Source organism: Ptiloglossa arizonensis, chromosome 8 (assembly GCF_051014685.1).
Source record: "Ptiloglossa arizonensis isolate GNS036 chromosome 8, iyPtiAriz1_principal, whole genome shotgun sequence".
Taxonomy (NCBI): domain Eukaryota; kingdom Metazoa; phylum Arthropoda; class Insecta; order Hymenoptera; family Colletidae; genus Ptiloglossa; species Ptiloglossa arizonensis.
In genome coordinates this window covers 23,894,818-23,911,224 of record NC_135055.1, presented here as the reverse complement: position 1 = coordinate 23,911,224, position 16,407 = coordinate 23,894,818, and the positions used below count along the sequence as shown (strand labels likewise).

The 16,407-nt window shown below is 59.2% G+C and overlaps 1 protein-coding gene across 1 annotated transcript in view; it reads right to left on the bottom strand.

Annotated features, from left to right (window-relative positions):
* Positions 1-16,407, bottom strand: part of Sv (paired box protein shaven) — a 91,347-nt gene that overhangs the window by 21,095 nt on the left and 53,845 nt on the right. Inside the window, exon 4 of the mRNA XM_076318133.1 lies at positions 817-982. Within this exon, the coding sequence (XP_076174248.1) occupies positions 817-982 (166 nt within the window). The remainder of the gene's footprint in view (positions 1-816; positions 983-16,407) is intronic.

The following is a 16,407-nucleotide window of genomic DNA, read 5'->3' as shown; positions in this document are numbered from 1 at the left end:
TAAAACGGTAAATAAATCCAACGGGCCTATTATACGCGGGATATACGGGGACGTTGGAGCGGCGGGGACGTACGACGTTCGGGCCATCAAAACGGCACGAGGCCACCCGTTACGTAACGCGGCCCGGAGGGTGGAAAAAACATGGAAACCGCATATCGTCGCACCCGCTGGCACCCCCGTCCGCCGGGGGAGGAAGAAGGGTGGTTCCTTCCTTCCGGCGTCGCAGTTGTCGTCCCGGGGTTCGTTCGCCTCGTGGTCCTAACAGCGTCTTTAATTAAATCGCTCCGACCAGGAATAGTCTCCTTTTTCGTCCGTCCTCCGGTCCTCCGGTCCTCCGGTCCTCCGGTCCTCCGGTCCTCCGGTCCTCCGGTCCTCCGTCCTCCGTCCTCCGTCCTCCGTCGGTGTTTTTTTCGTCACGGTCGTTCTTCTTTTCGCGGTGGCCGCGTTCGCGATCGCGGTCGACCCGGGCCACTTGGTCGCGCGGAAATTATCGTCGCGTCGCGTTTGGCAAGGCTAGGCCCGATCTTCCGTAAATCGTTGCCGCTTTCGCGTCACGGGCCGTGGTACGGAATCGGGGAATTAGATGCTCGTCGTGGCGGAACGTTTTTTTTTCTGGACGCGGGAGGGACCGATGGGAACGATGGAAACGACGGACGCGAGGAAAACGCGAATCGATCGAAAGGATCTTCGGTACGGCGAACGAGGAAAGGAGGAAGAGCGAGTCCGTTGCCGTCGGACCACGAGACACCGCGGGGGCTGCGGTTGTAACGGATACGACGGAGACCTGGATGGCGCCGGAACGGTGTCGGTACTCACCTCGACAGTATCTTGGATACACAGCCGTGAGATACCCTGAGTTGTCTGGAAATGTCGCACGGTCGGACGCCGCTGTGCGCTAGCTCGACGATCCTCTGCCTGACTACATCCGGTAGGGGCCTTCCGTTCACGAAGACGCCGCCGAGCTGGTTAACTCCGCCGTGGCCTGGAAAATGGAAATCGATAGTGCATTAGCCGAGCGAACCCTTCCGCGACGGGCGAGGGCGAGTTTCCGCGAGCGGAGAGCCGATCCCGAGCCGTGAGATCGCCTCGATCGCGAGCTCGCGGCCAACTTTCGGAGCGGGCTGTTCCGCTCGCGGACTTTATTTTCGCGCCTCGCACCCGGCCGAGTAGATAACTCGGATCTAATATCGTAACGGAGGGTCCCGGACCGCGACATATGTCCTCGCGTTCGTGCCAGTGCACCGATGATTCGATGATCGCCGCGCTCTTTCTGACCCCTAACGCGAACGCGTCCGCGGACGCGGACGCGGACGCGGACGCGGATTCGTTCCCCCTCGGTCCGTTTCTTCTCGCTCGGTCGATCAACTTTTTCCAGCCGGGGTCGATTCTCGAGCGACGCGATTCAGTCGGCCGGACGAACCGAAACGCTCTTTCCGAGACCACGGAAGCTACGAATCTCGACGCATCGAAACAACCGCGACTAATAATTCTCGAGAGCGGGTCGACCGTTCCGATCGGAGGCGCAATCGTCGGAGGAAACAACGCGACGCGCAAACGCCGATCCGTTTTTCTTTCTTCCGTGGTTAGCGCGCGTATCGTATCGCGATCTCCGGGCCGCGCAGCAAGACAATGAGGGATCCGCGATCATTACCAGAAACGATACGCGCTTTCCGGTCGCAAATCAATTCGCTCTCGCGTTTATGGTCGCATCCCCGTGGCGCGGCCGGTAGTCAGGGGGATATCGTTGGAATCATGGTGGCACCGCCGCGGCAAAAGCACCATGACTACCCTAGGCGCGCACACACGCCGTCACGCCTGCCGACCACAACTATACGAGCTCCCCGAATTCAGCCCGGACCACCCCCGAGACCCCGAATACAGAGCTACCGGCGCTACGAATCGTCGAGCCGTTGCTCTCGCGGCCACCGCATCGCTCCGAGCTTATTATCGTTCGGTCCGCGTTCTCGTTTACGCCCGAAACCGAATCTCCTACTCCTTCCGAGCCGAGCGATCGTTTCCTCGTCCTCGGTTTTTTCGCCGTTCCGCGGTTCTTTCGCGGGCCCCGACGATCGAATTTGCCAGCTCGGAAACTGTATCGGCGGTCTTTCCCACGCTCGATCCGCGGATCGATCGAGTCTTTGTCGTTGGTTTCGATTCGCCGACGGAGAAAGCCACGCTCGGTCCTTACCGAGCCGTCGCGAGAACAACCACGCGAAATACCCCGATACCGAGCGCTCGCGTCAACGCCGATACGTCTCCGCGTCCTTCGCGACTCCGAAACCGTCGATTCCTCGGTGGCGTCGTTCGAGCGGAACCGAACGAATCGCCGCTCGTACCGGTTTTCCGCGCCCCGGAAAAGAAGAAGAGGGCCCTTACCGACACGCGATCGCGTAGGTGCGCGCCAGACTTCGATATAGATTCCCCGCGCGGTCACTCGATATTTCTCCGACGGCTTTGTTCCTGTATTACGTTACGCTCGGGCGTTACGTATTCCCGGCACGGGGGACTTTATTACTCGATCGAAAGAATGCGACTCGTTTTCGGGAACGATCGACGCGCGCCAACGTTTTTGCGCAATTCGAACGACCGCGTCGAGAAAAGATTCGAGCGCGATGCGCAGCCGGGTGACCGCGGCGTTACTTGCCAAAGCTCGGTAATTATTATCCTCCCGTTGGTCCGAACGGAATCGCGGTGGCGGCCACGAACGAGTCGGTGGTTTCGACCGTTCGTTCCGCGCTTCGAAACGACGCTCGGACTCGCGAAATTGATACGGTCGGATCGCTAATTGGACGAAAATATCGTCCGCGGTATCGGGAAGCCACGGTCGCGTAGTCGTTCGCTCGGTGACCGTCGTCTCCCGCGAACCTACGCGATACGATCGCTTCCGTTCTACCGATTTTTTCGCGGAAAAAATTGAAGCGGATACGACGCCGCGAATTTCTCCGCGTCGAGAAATCGGTCGGTTTTTGCCCGATTCGTTGAAGAAAGGGAGCGAAAGAAAAGGAAAGTGCGTAGGATCCCGGAGTTTGCGGCGATGTTTGTTTTTTTCCGAGGGAGGCGAAGCGGGAAATTCGATCGGAGGGTTCGGAAGAGAGAGCAGCGGTGTTCCGCGATCGGTTCCTACGCGAATCGAGGACCGCGACGCTCGCGGTTTCGTCGGACCCGGTACCGCCGCGTACTCGGCGGCGAACGAAGGTCTCGTCTCGAATCGTCCGGTCGGTTCGGTCCGGTGGATCGTTGCTCGAGCGAAATCGTCGTCGTCGTCGTCGTCGTCGTCGTCGTCGTCGGAGGGTGGAAACGCGGCGCAACGGTATCTCGATAAGCGGTGATCGTGGCTTACAGGTGTAATATTCCATCATATTCTGATTGTAACGGTAGGCTGTACTGAGGTCCATCGCGGCACCTCGGGAGCCGACGGCCGTCGGCTGTGGGAATCCAGGTGGTTCCTCTCGCCGCGTAGATTTATATATAATACGAGAAACGCGTCCGAAGGACGGTCGGTCCTATTGACCGCCGATAAAGACCTCTTGCACGCTTCCAGAAGTGGTTTTCGTTTCTTTTTTACGGGAGCGCGAAGGGCCGGTCTACGACGACGGGGTACAATGACTGTCATCGGGAGCGTCTTTGTGCCGGACGACGGGTGGCTTCGGCGAGCACCCGGTCGGCCGTCGCTTCATCTCGGCGAATCGAGAGCGTGAATCCTCGTGGTCGACCGGAGAACTCTGTCCAGGCGAGGAGACTCGTATCGTCGATCGTTGGTTCGTTTCACAGCACGCGCGGCATCACTGCACCGCACTTTCGCACGCTGTCCAGGAGGACCGAAGCGAGTTGGAGCCGTCCGACGGGCCTCCGGAGTTGTTCATCTCGGTCGCCTCGATCCGGGCGGCGAGTTTCGATTTCGGGGTAAGAACGTTTCTCGCGGTGCGACAGCCACTGCACACAATTCCCTCCGGCAGGGAGCACAGTTTGCACTTCACCGTATCCAAGAAGCTGAACGGTTCGCTCGGTCGAGCGTTCGGTGTTCGGTGTTCGGTGATCGCGCGGCGTGCGCGTAAAATGGTTCGGTGGTTGGTCACGGTTCTGTCTTGTTGGCGGTGATGCGCGGTGGTCGCGGTGGTCGCGGTGGCCGCGGTGGCCGCGCGCGGTCGCGCGGGCGCGAAAATGGTCCGCGGGAACGGAAAGAAGGTGTCGTCGAGAGCGGTGGTCCTTTCGTTTCGTCTACGGGACCGTTTCGAAGGAGGGAAAAAGGTTCTCGGTCACGTCCGACTCTCGTTATCGTTATCGGTCGCGGTGACACGGTGGCTGGAGCCCAAAAAAGCGGCACAGCCGTGCTGGTAACGACGACGCGAAAGCACGAACGAGGCTTCTGGCGCTGAGCACACGTGACTTTGCCAAGCTTTTCGACCCCCGCCTCGTTCGCCGAGCTTTCATCCCCACGCGGCGCGCAACCCCGCCTTTCGCATCCCTCGATCAGCATCCAGCGAGGAGGATCCGCGGCCCCATTGGCCGTCCGGTGATCACGTGTGACCGAGGTGGGGCGCTCTGCGACGCGGGGTTTCTACGGAAACGGCGGCAGCGTCGCGCGGGATAACGTCGTTATTGGCATCGGCTTTGGTGGGACCGAGACCGGCCCAGGGAGAGAAAGAGCCGGAATCGGGATGGAAGAGGCAAAGGTTGCGAAATAAACGTTCGCCGGCTGGTCTACCGCCAACAGTCCCACGCGAAATCACGCGGCGCACACCCCCGTGAGCACTGCTTATTCATGAGCCTGTCCCTCTCCGGGAGGTTCTACCTTGCTCCTTGGATACGATGTCTCGCCTTATCGATTTTATTTATTTAAGAGTTTCCCTTTGTCGCTCCGTTTCTTCCGCGCTGCTTCTTCTTCTTCTTCTTCTTCTTCTCCTTCTTCTTCCTCCTTCCTCCTCCTCTTCTTCCACCGGCGTCGTTCGCGAGAGCCTTTTTTACGCTCGTTCCTCGAACGCGAAAAGCCAAACGTCGAACGCCGATTATCCTCGATCACCGATCTCGAGACTCGACGGGACGCGGGCAAAGATTTCACGATAGACGAAGACGCTCAGTTCCGCGTATCTCGAGGCATCTTTCGGTAAATTCCTCGCGTACGGTTCGAAGGCACGATACGCGCGCACCGTCCGCGTTTTCGTCCCGAGGATCGAGGAACCGATCGTTCGTCTTTCCGAACGGGAGACGCGAAATTTCTTTCGAACGCGACGATACGCGACGATACGCGACGAGACGCGACCAGAGGCGACGCGAGGCGACGCGAGGCGAGGCGACGGAACGCGATTCGATCGCTCCGCGCGCAGAAACGTTGGAGCCTATCGGGCTCCGACGCGACTAATTACGAGACTGATTACGTCGAGAAAGAAACACCGTGGACACCGCTCGTAGTCCCCGGAGGGACGGAAAAGGAGGACGAGGGAGGAAAGGGCTAGGAATCTCCGAGTTACGCGTGTCGCCCGGTGGGGGGAGAGGAACAAGGTGGGGACGATATACTGGTTTACGAACTGCTGCGGGCTCGACGTTGGATACTTTCCTTGGGAACTCGTACCGAAGTATAACATTTACGGTAATCTATAGATGCTTATTCGCCGGAAGAAACTTATCACTTTTATGCGCGCTATAACTCGAAAGTTGGGCAATGCGCGATGCATTCCAATTACCTTTCGACGAGTCGAATTACTCGTCTCCGCGGCTCTGGAATTTTTGCGGTACGGGTATACACGCTCGTCCGAATTATTGCGCTCGATGGGCGCGGTAAAGTTTCGCGAAACTCGTCCGAGAATTTATGGAAAAGCGCGACCGACGGCGGTCTCGAAAAAACCACCGCTCGAGAGTTTCGCTCGTAAAACGGGGCAGTGCGTCAAAAATCTGGATGCGGCGAAACGGAGAAGGGGGAGGCTGGAACGCGGACCGCCGATCTCCGTTTTACGGTATATTTCGGGACGAGTCGGCCTCGATTTTTTTCTCCCTCGCGTTCCCTCGATGCGAACCGGAAGCCCCGAGGCTGCGTTCGAATCCGCGAAAGCTCCACCCGCACCGGGCGACGGTGCACCGATCGAACGCAATTCGCGGGAGAGGAGGAAAAAAGTGTATCGGGATCCCTGGAAGGAGCGACCGGTCGACGGGTGTGCCCCCCGTAGGGCCGAGAGGAGAGAGACCACAGCAGAGGGCCCCCCGTCCGGCCCCCTCCACCTATCTAAACGTTGCGCTGGGAAGGTCTGGCCCGCGCGTTCGGAGCGACTTGGATCGCCCGGATCGCCCGGAAGGTGCGGTCAGCCATCGGCGTCGGTGGGACCCTCGCCGGGCCGCGAATCTCACAAGGGTCCGGTTTACATTCGAGTGCGTTCTTTCGTGACTCCTTTCTTTATTTCATTCCTCGTTTCCATCGTGCCGAGTGGGCCGCGCGCCGCGCGCCGCGCTCCTCCCCCGCTAGTTGATTCGTGCCCGGCCTCCGACATTAGATACGTGAGATCGGGAAACGTCCGAGCGCGCGTCTCGTCGCGAAACGGTGTCGTTGCGCAACCGGTGCACCCGATACCGGCCGACCGCGGACGAGGCTCCCTCGCGTAATTTCCTAGCCGGCCGATTTCGCCTTTACGATCGACGACTCCGTCGAGATCGGTTTCCACCGACACCGCATCCTGTTACCTTCGCGCCCACCTACTTCTTCACCTTCCAGCGTGGACGCATCGTTGCGAGGAATCGCGACCCTCGCGAACAAAGACCGAGGGATCATCGCCGCGCGCGGATTCGTTCCTCGTTACCGCCTACCACCGCCCGATCTCCCTAATCTCTCGAGGATCTCCCGAGATTACGGTTTGGCATATCATTTGCCCGAACGAACGAGCGGCTCGGTTCGCGTTGACGGGCGATACGTCCTCCGCTCGCGCGGGATCGCGCGGCGTCGCGAGACGCATTTGCACTCGAACGGGGACGCACTCGCCTCCTGGATCGGGGGTGCTCGTACCGCCGGCAGAATTCGCCGGGGCAGGATGCGGATGATCGCGTTACTTCGGGAGCATCGATCATCGGGGTAATGCGGGTGCACCGCGCTCTCGGCCGTCTAATCGGTATTCCGGGCGACCTCCTCCGTCCTTCCTAATCCGTCGGGCAACCGCTGCATCGATCTCGCTCGTCCGTAGGGTAACTCGAGGAGCACGAGGTGCGACGAGTCTCGATCTTTACCCGCCCGACAGTTTACCCTTCCCGTTCCAATTCTTCCCGATCGTACCTCGCGAAACTTTTTTCGAGAGCCCGCTGTCCGCGACGAAAACATCGGTTCGCCGATTCCAGCTCCTCGCGGCTAAGGATTATTTTTCCGTTTCTCCTACCTCTCGCGAGCGCGCGCGGACCGAGATAACGGACCTCCGACGAAAATCTCGTCCGCGGCAAAACATCGGGAGGAAAAACACCGGACGAATTTGTCCCTCCGTTGACTCCCCTCTCTCTCTCCGAGGAGCGTCGCGCAAAGATGGAAGCAAAAAACCCGAGAGGTTCGCGAACGATCCTACGGAATTCGGGAACCGCGCCGCGAAAGATCAACCCCTAACCGTATTACTCCGGTGTACCGCGAACGAAGGGACCAAGGGACGAACGGACGAAAGGGGGGGGGGGAGGGGAGGCGATAACTTACGGGACTCGATGTAAATAGCACGCTTACTTATTCGCCAGTGTCGCGCGGCACGAGTTAAAAATACGAGGGCCAAGGTGAAGGATGCCGAGACGGAGAAGGGGGGAGAGCAAGAAAGAGACAGAGAGGAAGTGACTTTTTTGCGTAATGAAAGCAATCAATTCAAGTCCCTGCTTCCAGCGTCCTTTGGCTAGGGAGAATCGCGATCCAGCTTCTCTCGTTCTCCGTCGTTCCTCCCTCTTATCTCGATCCGGCCAAGGGCGGAAAAAACGTGGTAGGGGTGGTAACTCGCTCTCGCCTCACCCTACCACCCTCTTTCTCGCCACCCTAACAGTGGCCGGACCACTTTTGTAGTCATCGTAAAATGCCCTGCTTTCAAGTTCCGACGATTGCTACTTTTTTTTTCTCTTTCTCGGTCTCTCTCGGTCTCTCTCTCTCTCTCTCTCTCTCTCCGTCCCGGTGGAAGGGGGTTGCGCGGTGGTAGGAAATAACGAAGTGGCGAGTTCAGGAGGAGCTACGGGTAAAAAGGTCTGGAGGGGAGAGGTAGCTCGCGCGCGCGCGCGCGAGAGAGAGAGAGAGAGAGAGAGAGGGCCGAGAGGTGGAGCAGGTTAATCCCGAGTATTTTCCGTAGGGGGTGCGAGTATCCCGGCTCGCGGGCAAAACTCTCGGAGAAGGGGAGCGTACCTCTTTAAAACGGCACTAAAGTATCGTTAATCTTGGAAGGAGAGGCTCTTACTTTCGCCGGGACAAACTAGTTGGACGGATCCGCTTGATACAAAAATAAATTGCGATCCGGCGCGATACGTCTCGTCCGTCGCTCGGGAGGCGCAAACACCCTGGAAGTTACCCCGGTCTCGGTTACCGAGCGATCCTCCTTCTCGAAATAATTCCACGGACCGTCCGTAGAATCGGGAAAGTTGCGCGATTATCGAACCGGAGAATTCCGGGTCGGGGAGAGGGCAAACTCGGAGACCGCGGAATCGAACGAGAAAACGAACCGAGTATCTGGTAAATGTTACGAGAATGGGATCTCCCGATGATAGACCGAGTCTCGAGCTTCCCGCGGGAAATGTTAAATGTCAAACACACGGCCCCCCTTGGTTCCCGAGAGAGCTAAAGGCCATACCATCGTAATACGATTACGCGTTGTCCGTCGGCCCCTCGTTTGGACGCGATCGTCGTACGATACGAGAGCGACACCGGCTCGATTCGTCGACGAATTCACCAGCGGCACCGGCTCGATTCTCCCGTCGCGTCGCGTCGCGTCGCGTAGCGTCGAGCCGTCCGCCTCGAAATTTAACGGGGATCGTCGGCTCGCGGGCTTAATTAAATCGAACGATTGGCCGGTGCTCGCGTTTAATTAAGCAGCGCGCGAAACTGCGCGAACCGTCCCGATATCATCGGTGCTCCGTTCCCCCGAAAAACCGATTTCACCGATTTCCTCGAGGCTGAAACTCACCGTGCAACACGAACGACGATCGAACGCCTCCGTGCTCGCTTCCGCGGCCCGAACAACGGCCATTGTTCCACGGATCGATCGAGTCCACTATCACGGACATGTCGCAACGCGTTTTCCACGGTAGTCCGTTGGTTTTCGAAAAAGATTATCGACTCGGCCGGTTCGCCGTTCGACGCTCCAACGGTCCAACGGTCCAACGGTCCAAAAAGTGCTTGCGACGAAAGATCCTCACGGGTTGCAGCTTCCGATCGATTCGTTCGTTTTCTCGCGATCGTCGGTACGCGCTCGCTACTGAATGGATCGGGCGAGCGAGCCCGCGTTCCACGATCGAACGTTAATATTTACTATTTACGTCGGGCGTCTTTCCCGCGACCGTAATTCGGCCGCGAGACGTATCCGGTGTGCGAAAACTACGAAACGTCGAATCGACGGTCTCGCGAAACTTCCAAGGACGCGCGGTGCGCGTGCTTCGGTATCTTCGGATCGTTTTCCGAGACGGTTTTCCGGTATCTCGACGAGTCGAGGACACTCGGACGCGGATAATGGCCGAAAGAAGGGTTAGGTCGCGCGCGCGGATAGAAGGGGGATTCGCTCGAGTGGTTTGTCGTTTGCGGTGGATGGAAAGCTCGGCAAGTTCGCCCTAAGTACAGAGGCACGTGGGAGTCGGTCGAAGGGAGGAAGAGAGAAGAGCGGTTTCAGCGAGCACGTGCTGTCGCGTGTCGGCGGGCCCTTGTGATCTATGTGCCGTCGCTCCACCACCTAGCTACATCTATATGCATGGAAATTATTGCTACATCGGCCAAATATATCCCTCCTAATGTTCCATCGCGATACTCGCGTTCGACGAGGATAGCGGGGGACCGGGCCGAGCGAGCTCGATTTGCCAAAACATTTTAAAAGCTATCGATCGCGGCTCCTGCTCGATAGCGAGAGTCATCGCCCGCCTCGAACCGAAATATCGACGAGTCGCGTTCCCGGTCGCGAACGGGTCGCTCGGTTTCCGCGATTCGTCTTTCGACGAAACGGTCGATCCGCGAGAGAGGAACGCCCGTTGCCGTTGGTCGTCGTCGGCTCGTTCCGCGATCTTCGTCGAAGCATCGTTCGCGGATCGAGCGGGCGCGTCGATCGCGTTCGGAAGAAGGCCGTTTCGAGATCGATGCGGAAAACGGAGCCGGGGACGGGTACGGGAGCTCGCGCCGATCTCCCCGGCGAGAAGACGGCAGAGGGATCTCTTTACGGCATCGGAAGGTGGTGATGCGGTCGCGAACGAGGAGGGGGCGGTATGCCTCCCGGGGGTTTAACCCGGGGGTTGGTGCATATTTCACGGTCGGTGGTCCCATCTCGCGGAGACAATCCGAACCAGCGCGGATACATCATCGCGTGACGCCGCGTAATAACCTCCCGGGCCACACCGAGCGCCTTTCAAAACCCTCTTATTTATTCATCTCACCTCGTCCGTGCTTCCCCGTCTCGGTGCTTCCGTTCCCATCCATCCCTCCTCTACGGGATCGCGCGGCGTTGCCTCCGTTTTCGCGATTACGCGAATCACGGAGTCGAGAAGGAAAAAAAAACTCGAGTGGGCTCGCGAGATTCGCATCTCCCGTTGAAACGAGGGGAAATCGTACATTCGTCGCTCGAAGAGGAGAGGACGGATCGCGCGTTCCTCGAATAGCGTCTAATCCGTCGGCGATTTTTCGTATCGCTTACCGCGCCGTTCGTTCGTTTTTTCCCCGTTCGCGAGGTCCCCGCGCCGCTCGGTCGCCGCTTCGTCGCCAGATGTTGCGAGCCGAGTGCGTCGACGAACGATCCCGTTGCGAAAACGAACACCGCGAACCCAACGAGGCTAGATTTCGGCCCTCGGCGGTCCTCGCGGCCACCCCGACGCGATCGGGCCTCGATCGAGGGAGCGGTCCGGCGCGATCGGCGAACACCGATGCCGTTTCGCGCAACGCGGAGCGAAGATTTTTCGAGGGAATCGGTGCAATTTCGCAATTTCGTGCCGCGATCGAAAATTCGAGATGGACGCGAGGTCCCGTTGCGCGTCGAGATTAACGGGGTAGGAGAGAAGGTATTTCTGTGCCGGAGAAATATCGCCGTGCCGGCACGGCCCTGGCCGTTAAGATAATAATAATCTTCCGAGTGCGAATCCTTCCGTAGGAGACGGGAGACACGCGACGAGAGCGGTGCGCTCGCGTCGACACACGTACTTGACTCTTCTGGTGCAACGCGAACGGCAGAAAGGCTATTTGTCGGATGACAAACGAGCGGCGGGCTACGTGGGTGGCTTCGCTGCTCGCGGGAAATGGTGAGCGGCGCTCCGTGTCGCCCGCGCGCTCCCCTGCCTTCGCGTCGTTCGGTTTTCGGAATCGAGTTCGGATGCGAGCGCGCCTCGGAAACTCGAACGAACGTTAAGCCGGATCGGAGGAGCCCGCGCGGCCGTGATTTATTCGCGCGAATCCTCGCGCGGCTCCGCCGACGGATCGCGGGGATCGTCGTTGCGCTCGCAAAGAGGAATCGAGCCGCGACGATCGCCACTCCGAAACGGTACGGAGGACGTCGCCCCCCCGAGAGGTTTCGATCCACCGTCCTCTTTGTCCGCGCGAATCGTCCAAAGTGCCGCGAAAGAATACGATCGTTCCGTGGAACGCGGTGGTTTTTTCCAGTCTGGAATTCAAGGAACGAATCACCGGGCCGGTGCCGTTAAAGACGGGGAACCGGCACGAATTCGAATTTGTTGCAACGCCGTTGCGGCCAGTATCGTAGATCAGCGCCGGTATCATAGCTCAGAGGGCAGAGTACAGAGTGGATGCATTTCGGTGGCCGGCACGGTAACGCTTCGCGCACTCACACGCGCGAACGGCCCGTAAGTGCGCGTACGTGTGGCCGGGAGGCACATAATGTCTAATGGGGGTGATTGTGCTCGCGCTCCGTGACGGATCAATCTGCCACCCCCTTCGACCCCCTTCTCTGCTTCGAAGAGAGACCAAGAGGGAGGCTGCCGGCGCGACCGAGACCGACACCGACACCGAGAGAGACGGACGGAGACCGAGAGACCGAGAGACCGAGAGACCGACCCTTGGTCTCACCGAGCCGAAACCCGAGCACGGACTCGCGCGGATAACGCGGCCATTCGTCATACCTCCCGAAGGGCTCGAGAATTAGGCGCTGGAAACATTATTAATCGACGACCGTCCTTTGCCAGCTCGCGTCCTCCGAGTCACCGCGCAGAATTTCCCTCCCCGAGATCGACCGACGACCATCGACCACCGACCACCGACCACCGACCACCGACCACCGACCACCGACCTCCGACCACCGACCACCGACCAACGACCACCGACCGCCCCGAGAGCACCGTGAAAATCTTTTCGAAGCCCGATCCTGCGGCAATCGACCCCGTTACGCCGTTACGTGTTTCGACCCCCGAGATTCCGTATCGCCCGCTGAACGACCGTCTTTCTCGTTCGCGGGATTCGCAAAACCCACGCGTTTTCGCGGCGATATCGGCTCGCGAACGCACCGGATGCGCGTACTCTTCGTCCCGCTATAAATAGCGGCTCGTTATCGACTTTGAAATACGCACCGCCCGCGGGAAAAACCATTTTAATTACCGGGCTAGAAGCGAGCGATTCGCCGGGCGACTTTCCGGCGTAGGAACGAGCGCGGCAGCGTCAGCGCCCGCACGAGCGTGTGCGCTCGCGCGCACCGGGCGCCTGGGCTGCTCGACGGTATCTCGGACACCCAACTAGTTAACCAGGAAAAGCAATATCTCAGAACGTACGCAGAAACATTTATAAGCGTATCCGCGTAACCTGTTTCTCGACGGTTTCCAGGCTCCGTTCTGGAAGCGGGTGTATGGTATAAGGTAACGAGGCGATCTCTCATATCGTGCCGCCCACGTGCGACCAGGTTGACGCGAACACGGCCGCAACGCCGTATCCCGATCGCTCCGAGAACCGCGGAGATTCTGCGATCGAGAAACGCGAGCAACCGGCACGGAGAGCCGAGCTCGATCCTTGCGGAGAACGCGGCTCGCTTCGTTCGTTTCGTTCGTTTCGTTCGTTTCGTTCGTTTCGGCCACCGATACCGTTCTTCCTTAACGAGAATTCCGTCGACCTCTGGGACGCGCGCGTCCGCGATTTACAACAACTTTCGTTCGTTCGGCCGCGCGCGAACGTTAACGCCGTTGCGCCTATGCCGATACGGTCGGCTCCGTTGGATATCCAACTACGCGGTATATCTGTACACCCATGATACCGCATTCTTTCCCCGGTTTACGCATAACTTTCTAAGCGATCGGTGAAAGGATAAGATCGGTTACCATCGAGACCGCGCGGTCTGGAAGGTTAAACGGCGATCGATAAGTCGAGCGCGATCGAAACGAACGATTCCCGGAAAAGAGCTCGGAGCCGTGAACGGGCGCGGCGTCGAGTTCGGTGTCTTCTCGAACGGTAGCCGAATTTTCCTCTCGGTCTCGTTCGGTCGATTCCGATTACCCCGGTGCGTTCGACTTTCGTCGAGGTCGTCCCGTATCGGAGGGTGATTCGCGCGCCTCGATCTCGAATCCAGAAGCCGGTCCGCCAACCTCGTGTTCGTTCTTACCCACCGAGGCAGGTCGCGACAAAAGTTACGACACCGTTCTCGGCACCGGGCTGCCGAGTCACAGATGGCAGCAGAAGGTCCTCGCGAAACTTTTCTCGCGATTATCGACCACTCGAGGCTCGAGTCCCGCGATCGTTCCTCGATTTTTCGCAGCTTCGATCCTCGTTGCGGAAACTTGCCGATCGATCGCGTTCCTCTCGCGTTATCGGTGTCGGAGCCGATGGCGGGATCCAGGGCGGATCGTTCGTTCTTGGTCGCGAGTGCGGAAAGAACCGGGGCCGGCGGCTCGGAGAAAATGATCCGTTTTCCCGCGATTCGCGCGAGGACGGAAGGGGTACGGGGACGGGCGCGAGCAGAGTAAACGTCGGAACGGTGTTTCGTCGATTATCGCAAGGACGTTGCGACCGAGAGTCGACCGAGCGCCTATTTTTGCGCGTTCGGAGATCGAGCTCGTTAAGAACGTATTCTCGGAAGAGCGGAGCGAGCGCGCGCGCGCGCTGATTGCGAGGCACAGATTATCCCGAGTTTTTACCGTCCTCCCGAGCGATAATTGACCGCCGCTTACCCCGGCGGCCGTATTATAATTACACGTATCGGTCGTAAACGGTCGTTGCGGTCGGAACAATTGTAATTTTCGCCGGGGTAAAAAGGAGGAGGCCGCTCCCGGTACCGATATCGTCGCGTTCGGGGCCCGGATCGTTCCAATAACGGTCTCGCGATCGTCCGCGGTATCTGGACGTAGCGTAGGCGCGCTCGGTATCTCCGTCGGCGTCGAAATTGTCGAAAATCGTTGGCCGTGTTCTGCGGTCCGCGCGGATCCTCGACCGTTCTTGCACGTGCAGTTTATAATCGGGCGTATTTTTTGCCGGGCTCGAGGACTCGAATCGTTCTCACCGAATCCCCGGTGCGGTGGCACGGTGCTTTTTGCCGGTATAGCGAAAAATTCACGATACCGGGGAACGAATCCGGGTCGATGCGCGTCGCGTATCGGGAACCGTCGGGAGTTCTGCGGTCGTGTCGGCCGATAATTGACCCCGGGCGCGTTCGTCCCGGCGCGTACATTATAAACGCGCGCGCGGGCTACCGAGCAGGTATCCGTCCCGGCCGGTGGGTAGTTAAGAAGTGGCTGCAGCTTCGAGGCGACGCGTTATGGCTTTAACCGCAACAACGCGCCTCCGACCGCAGGAACCCTTTACTTTGCTCTTTACTCCTGGCCCTGGCAACGCGCCGGCCCACCGACTCCACGGACCCCCACCCATCGCCGCTGCCTCGCCCATAATTACTCCGCGACGATACCAATGGTATCGATCATCGTCCGGCTACCTATTCGCCGCGCTTCGATTCCTCGCCCCGGCCGTAATCGCGTTTCCGCGAAACTCCGGCGGCCTCCTACCGCCGCTCCGTTTCGGAAACGCTGCGAGGATCCTCCGCGTCCCTCCCTTACCCGAGAGCGTTCGCGTCGCCGAGGAATTTTACGCGAAACCGTGGAGTTCTCGTTGTAAATCACGCACGCACGCACCGGAGGCGTGGATTTATTTTAGAGTCCGTTTCGTAGCATCGGCTCGCAGAGGATGAGTCATGGCGGTATTGTTCGGCCGGACGAGGAGATACGACACAAATCATTTCCTGCCGTATCCCTATCTATCTGCCTTCGCGTTTACGCGTCCCCGGCCGTGTGCGTGGCCACGTGTACGCTGGGATCGCGCGCGTGTTGGTCCGCGGCTCGCGGCCGTATAGGTGCAACGACGCGCAACGCGTCTCACGCTCGAGTGCCCGCGTCGCGCGATCCTCGAGCCTCGGACGCGCGCACGCGACTTTGCGCGAAAACGGTTCGCCGGTTCGTTTCGCGGAGGAGGTCGGGGAGTTTTCCCTCGATTCGAGGAAACGCGGCACGCGCTCGCCCGGGTGCTGGCTTTCCACCGCGATTCCACGAAAGTCGCGCGACTCGTGCTCGCCGGTAACGAAACGAACGGACGCGAGAAAAGAGAGAAAAGATTTCCACGGTAATCCGTTCGGTCGGACGGCGGGGTTCGCGCGCGCCGGCTAACAGATGCCGGCAATCTCTCGAACAGGATCCGTTCCAGGGGATAATATTTTCCGAGCGTCGTATCGAATGTTCGCGCTTCTCGGTACGCGTCGATCGGCGGCATCCGCGTCCGCGTATCGAGGCTGAATCTATCGGCGTTGATTCGTCGAACGAGCCGCGGCGTTAAACGGCCGCGGCCGGATTCTCGTTGCCGCGATCGAACGACGGATACAACGACGCGGTTGCTCTCGTCCACCGTGCGATGTATCTCGCGATCGGCCGTCTCTCGATTCCATTAATTCGATTACGCGTCGAGGAAGCGAGGTGGCGCGCGATAACGCCCCGCTACCCTCTCCAATAACGAATCGCTTCCTCCGCGAACGATCACCGTTTCGCGGACATTAATTACGAGCCGCGCGTACCTGTCCTCCGGTATCGGCCAATTTGTTTACCCGCAGGAATGCTCGTTTTCCGTAACCGACACGCTACGTTTCGTCGGATTTTTCTCCAGCCGACCGGCCTGCCTGCCTGCCTGCCAGCCTCTGCATTCCAGGATGCGCGTTCGCGTACACGAACGCGCGCGACGATACGTTAACGAGGACGTTGCGAAACGTCGTTCGTTCGTTCTTTCGTTCGTTGGTTCGTTCGTTGGTTCGTTCGCGCGAAGCT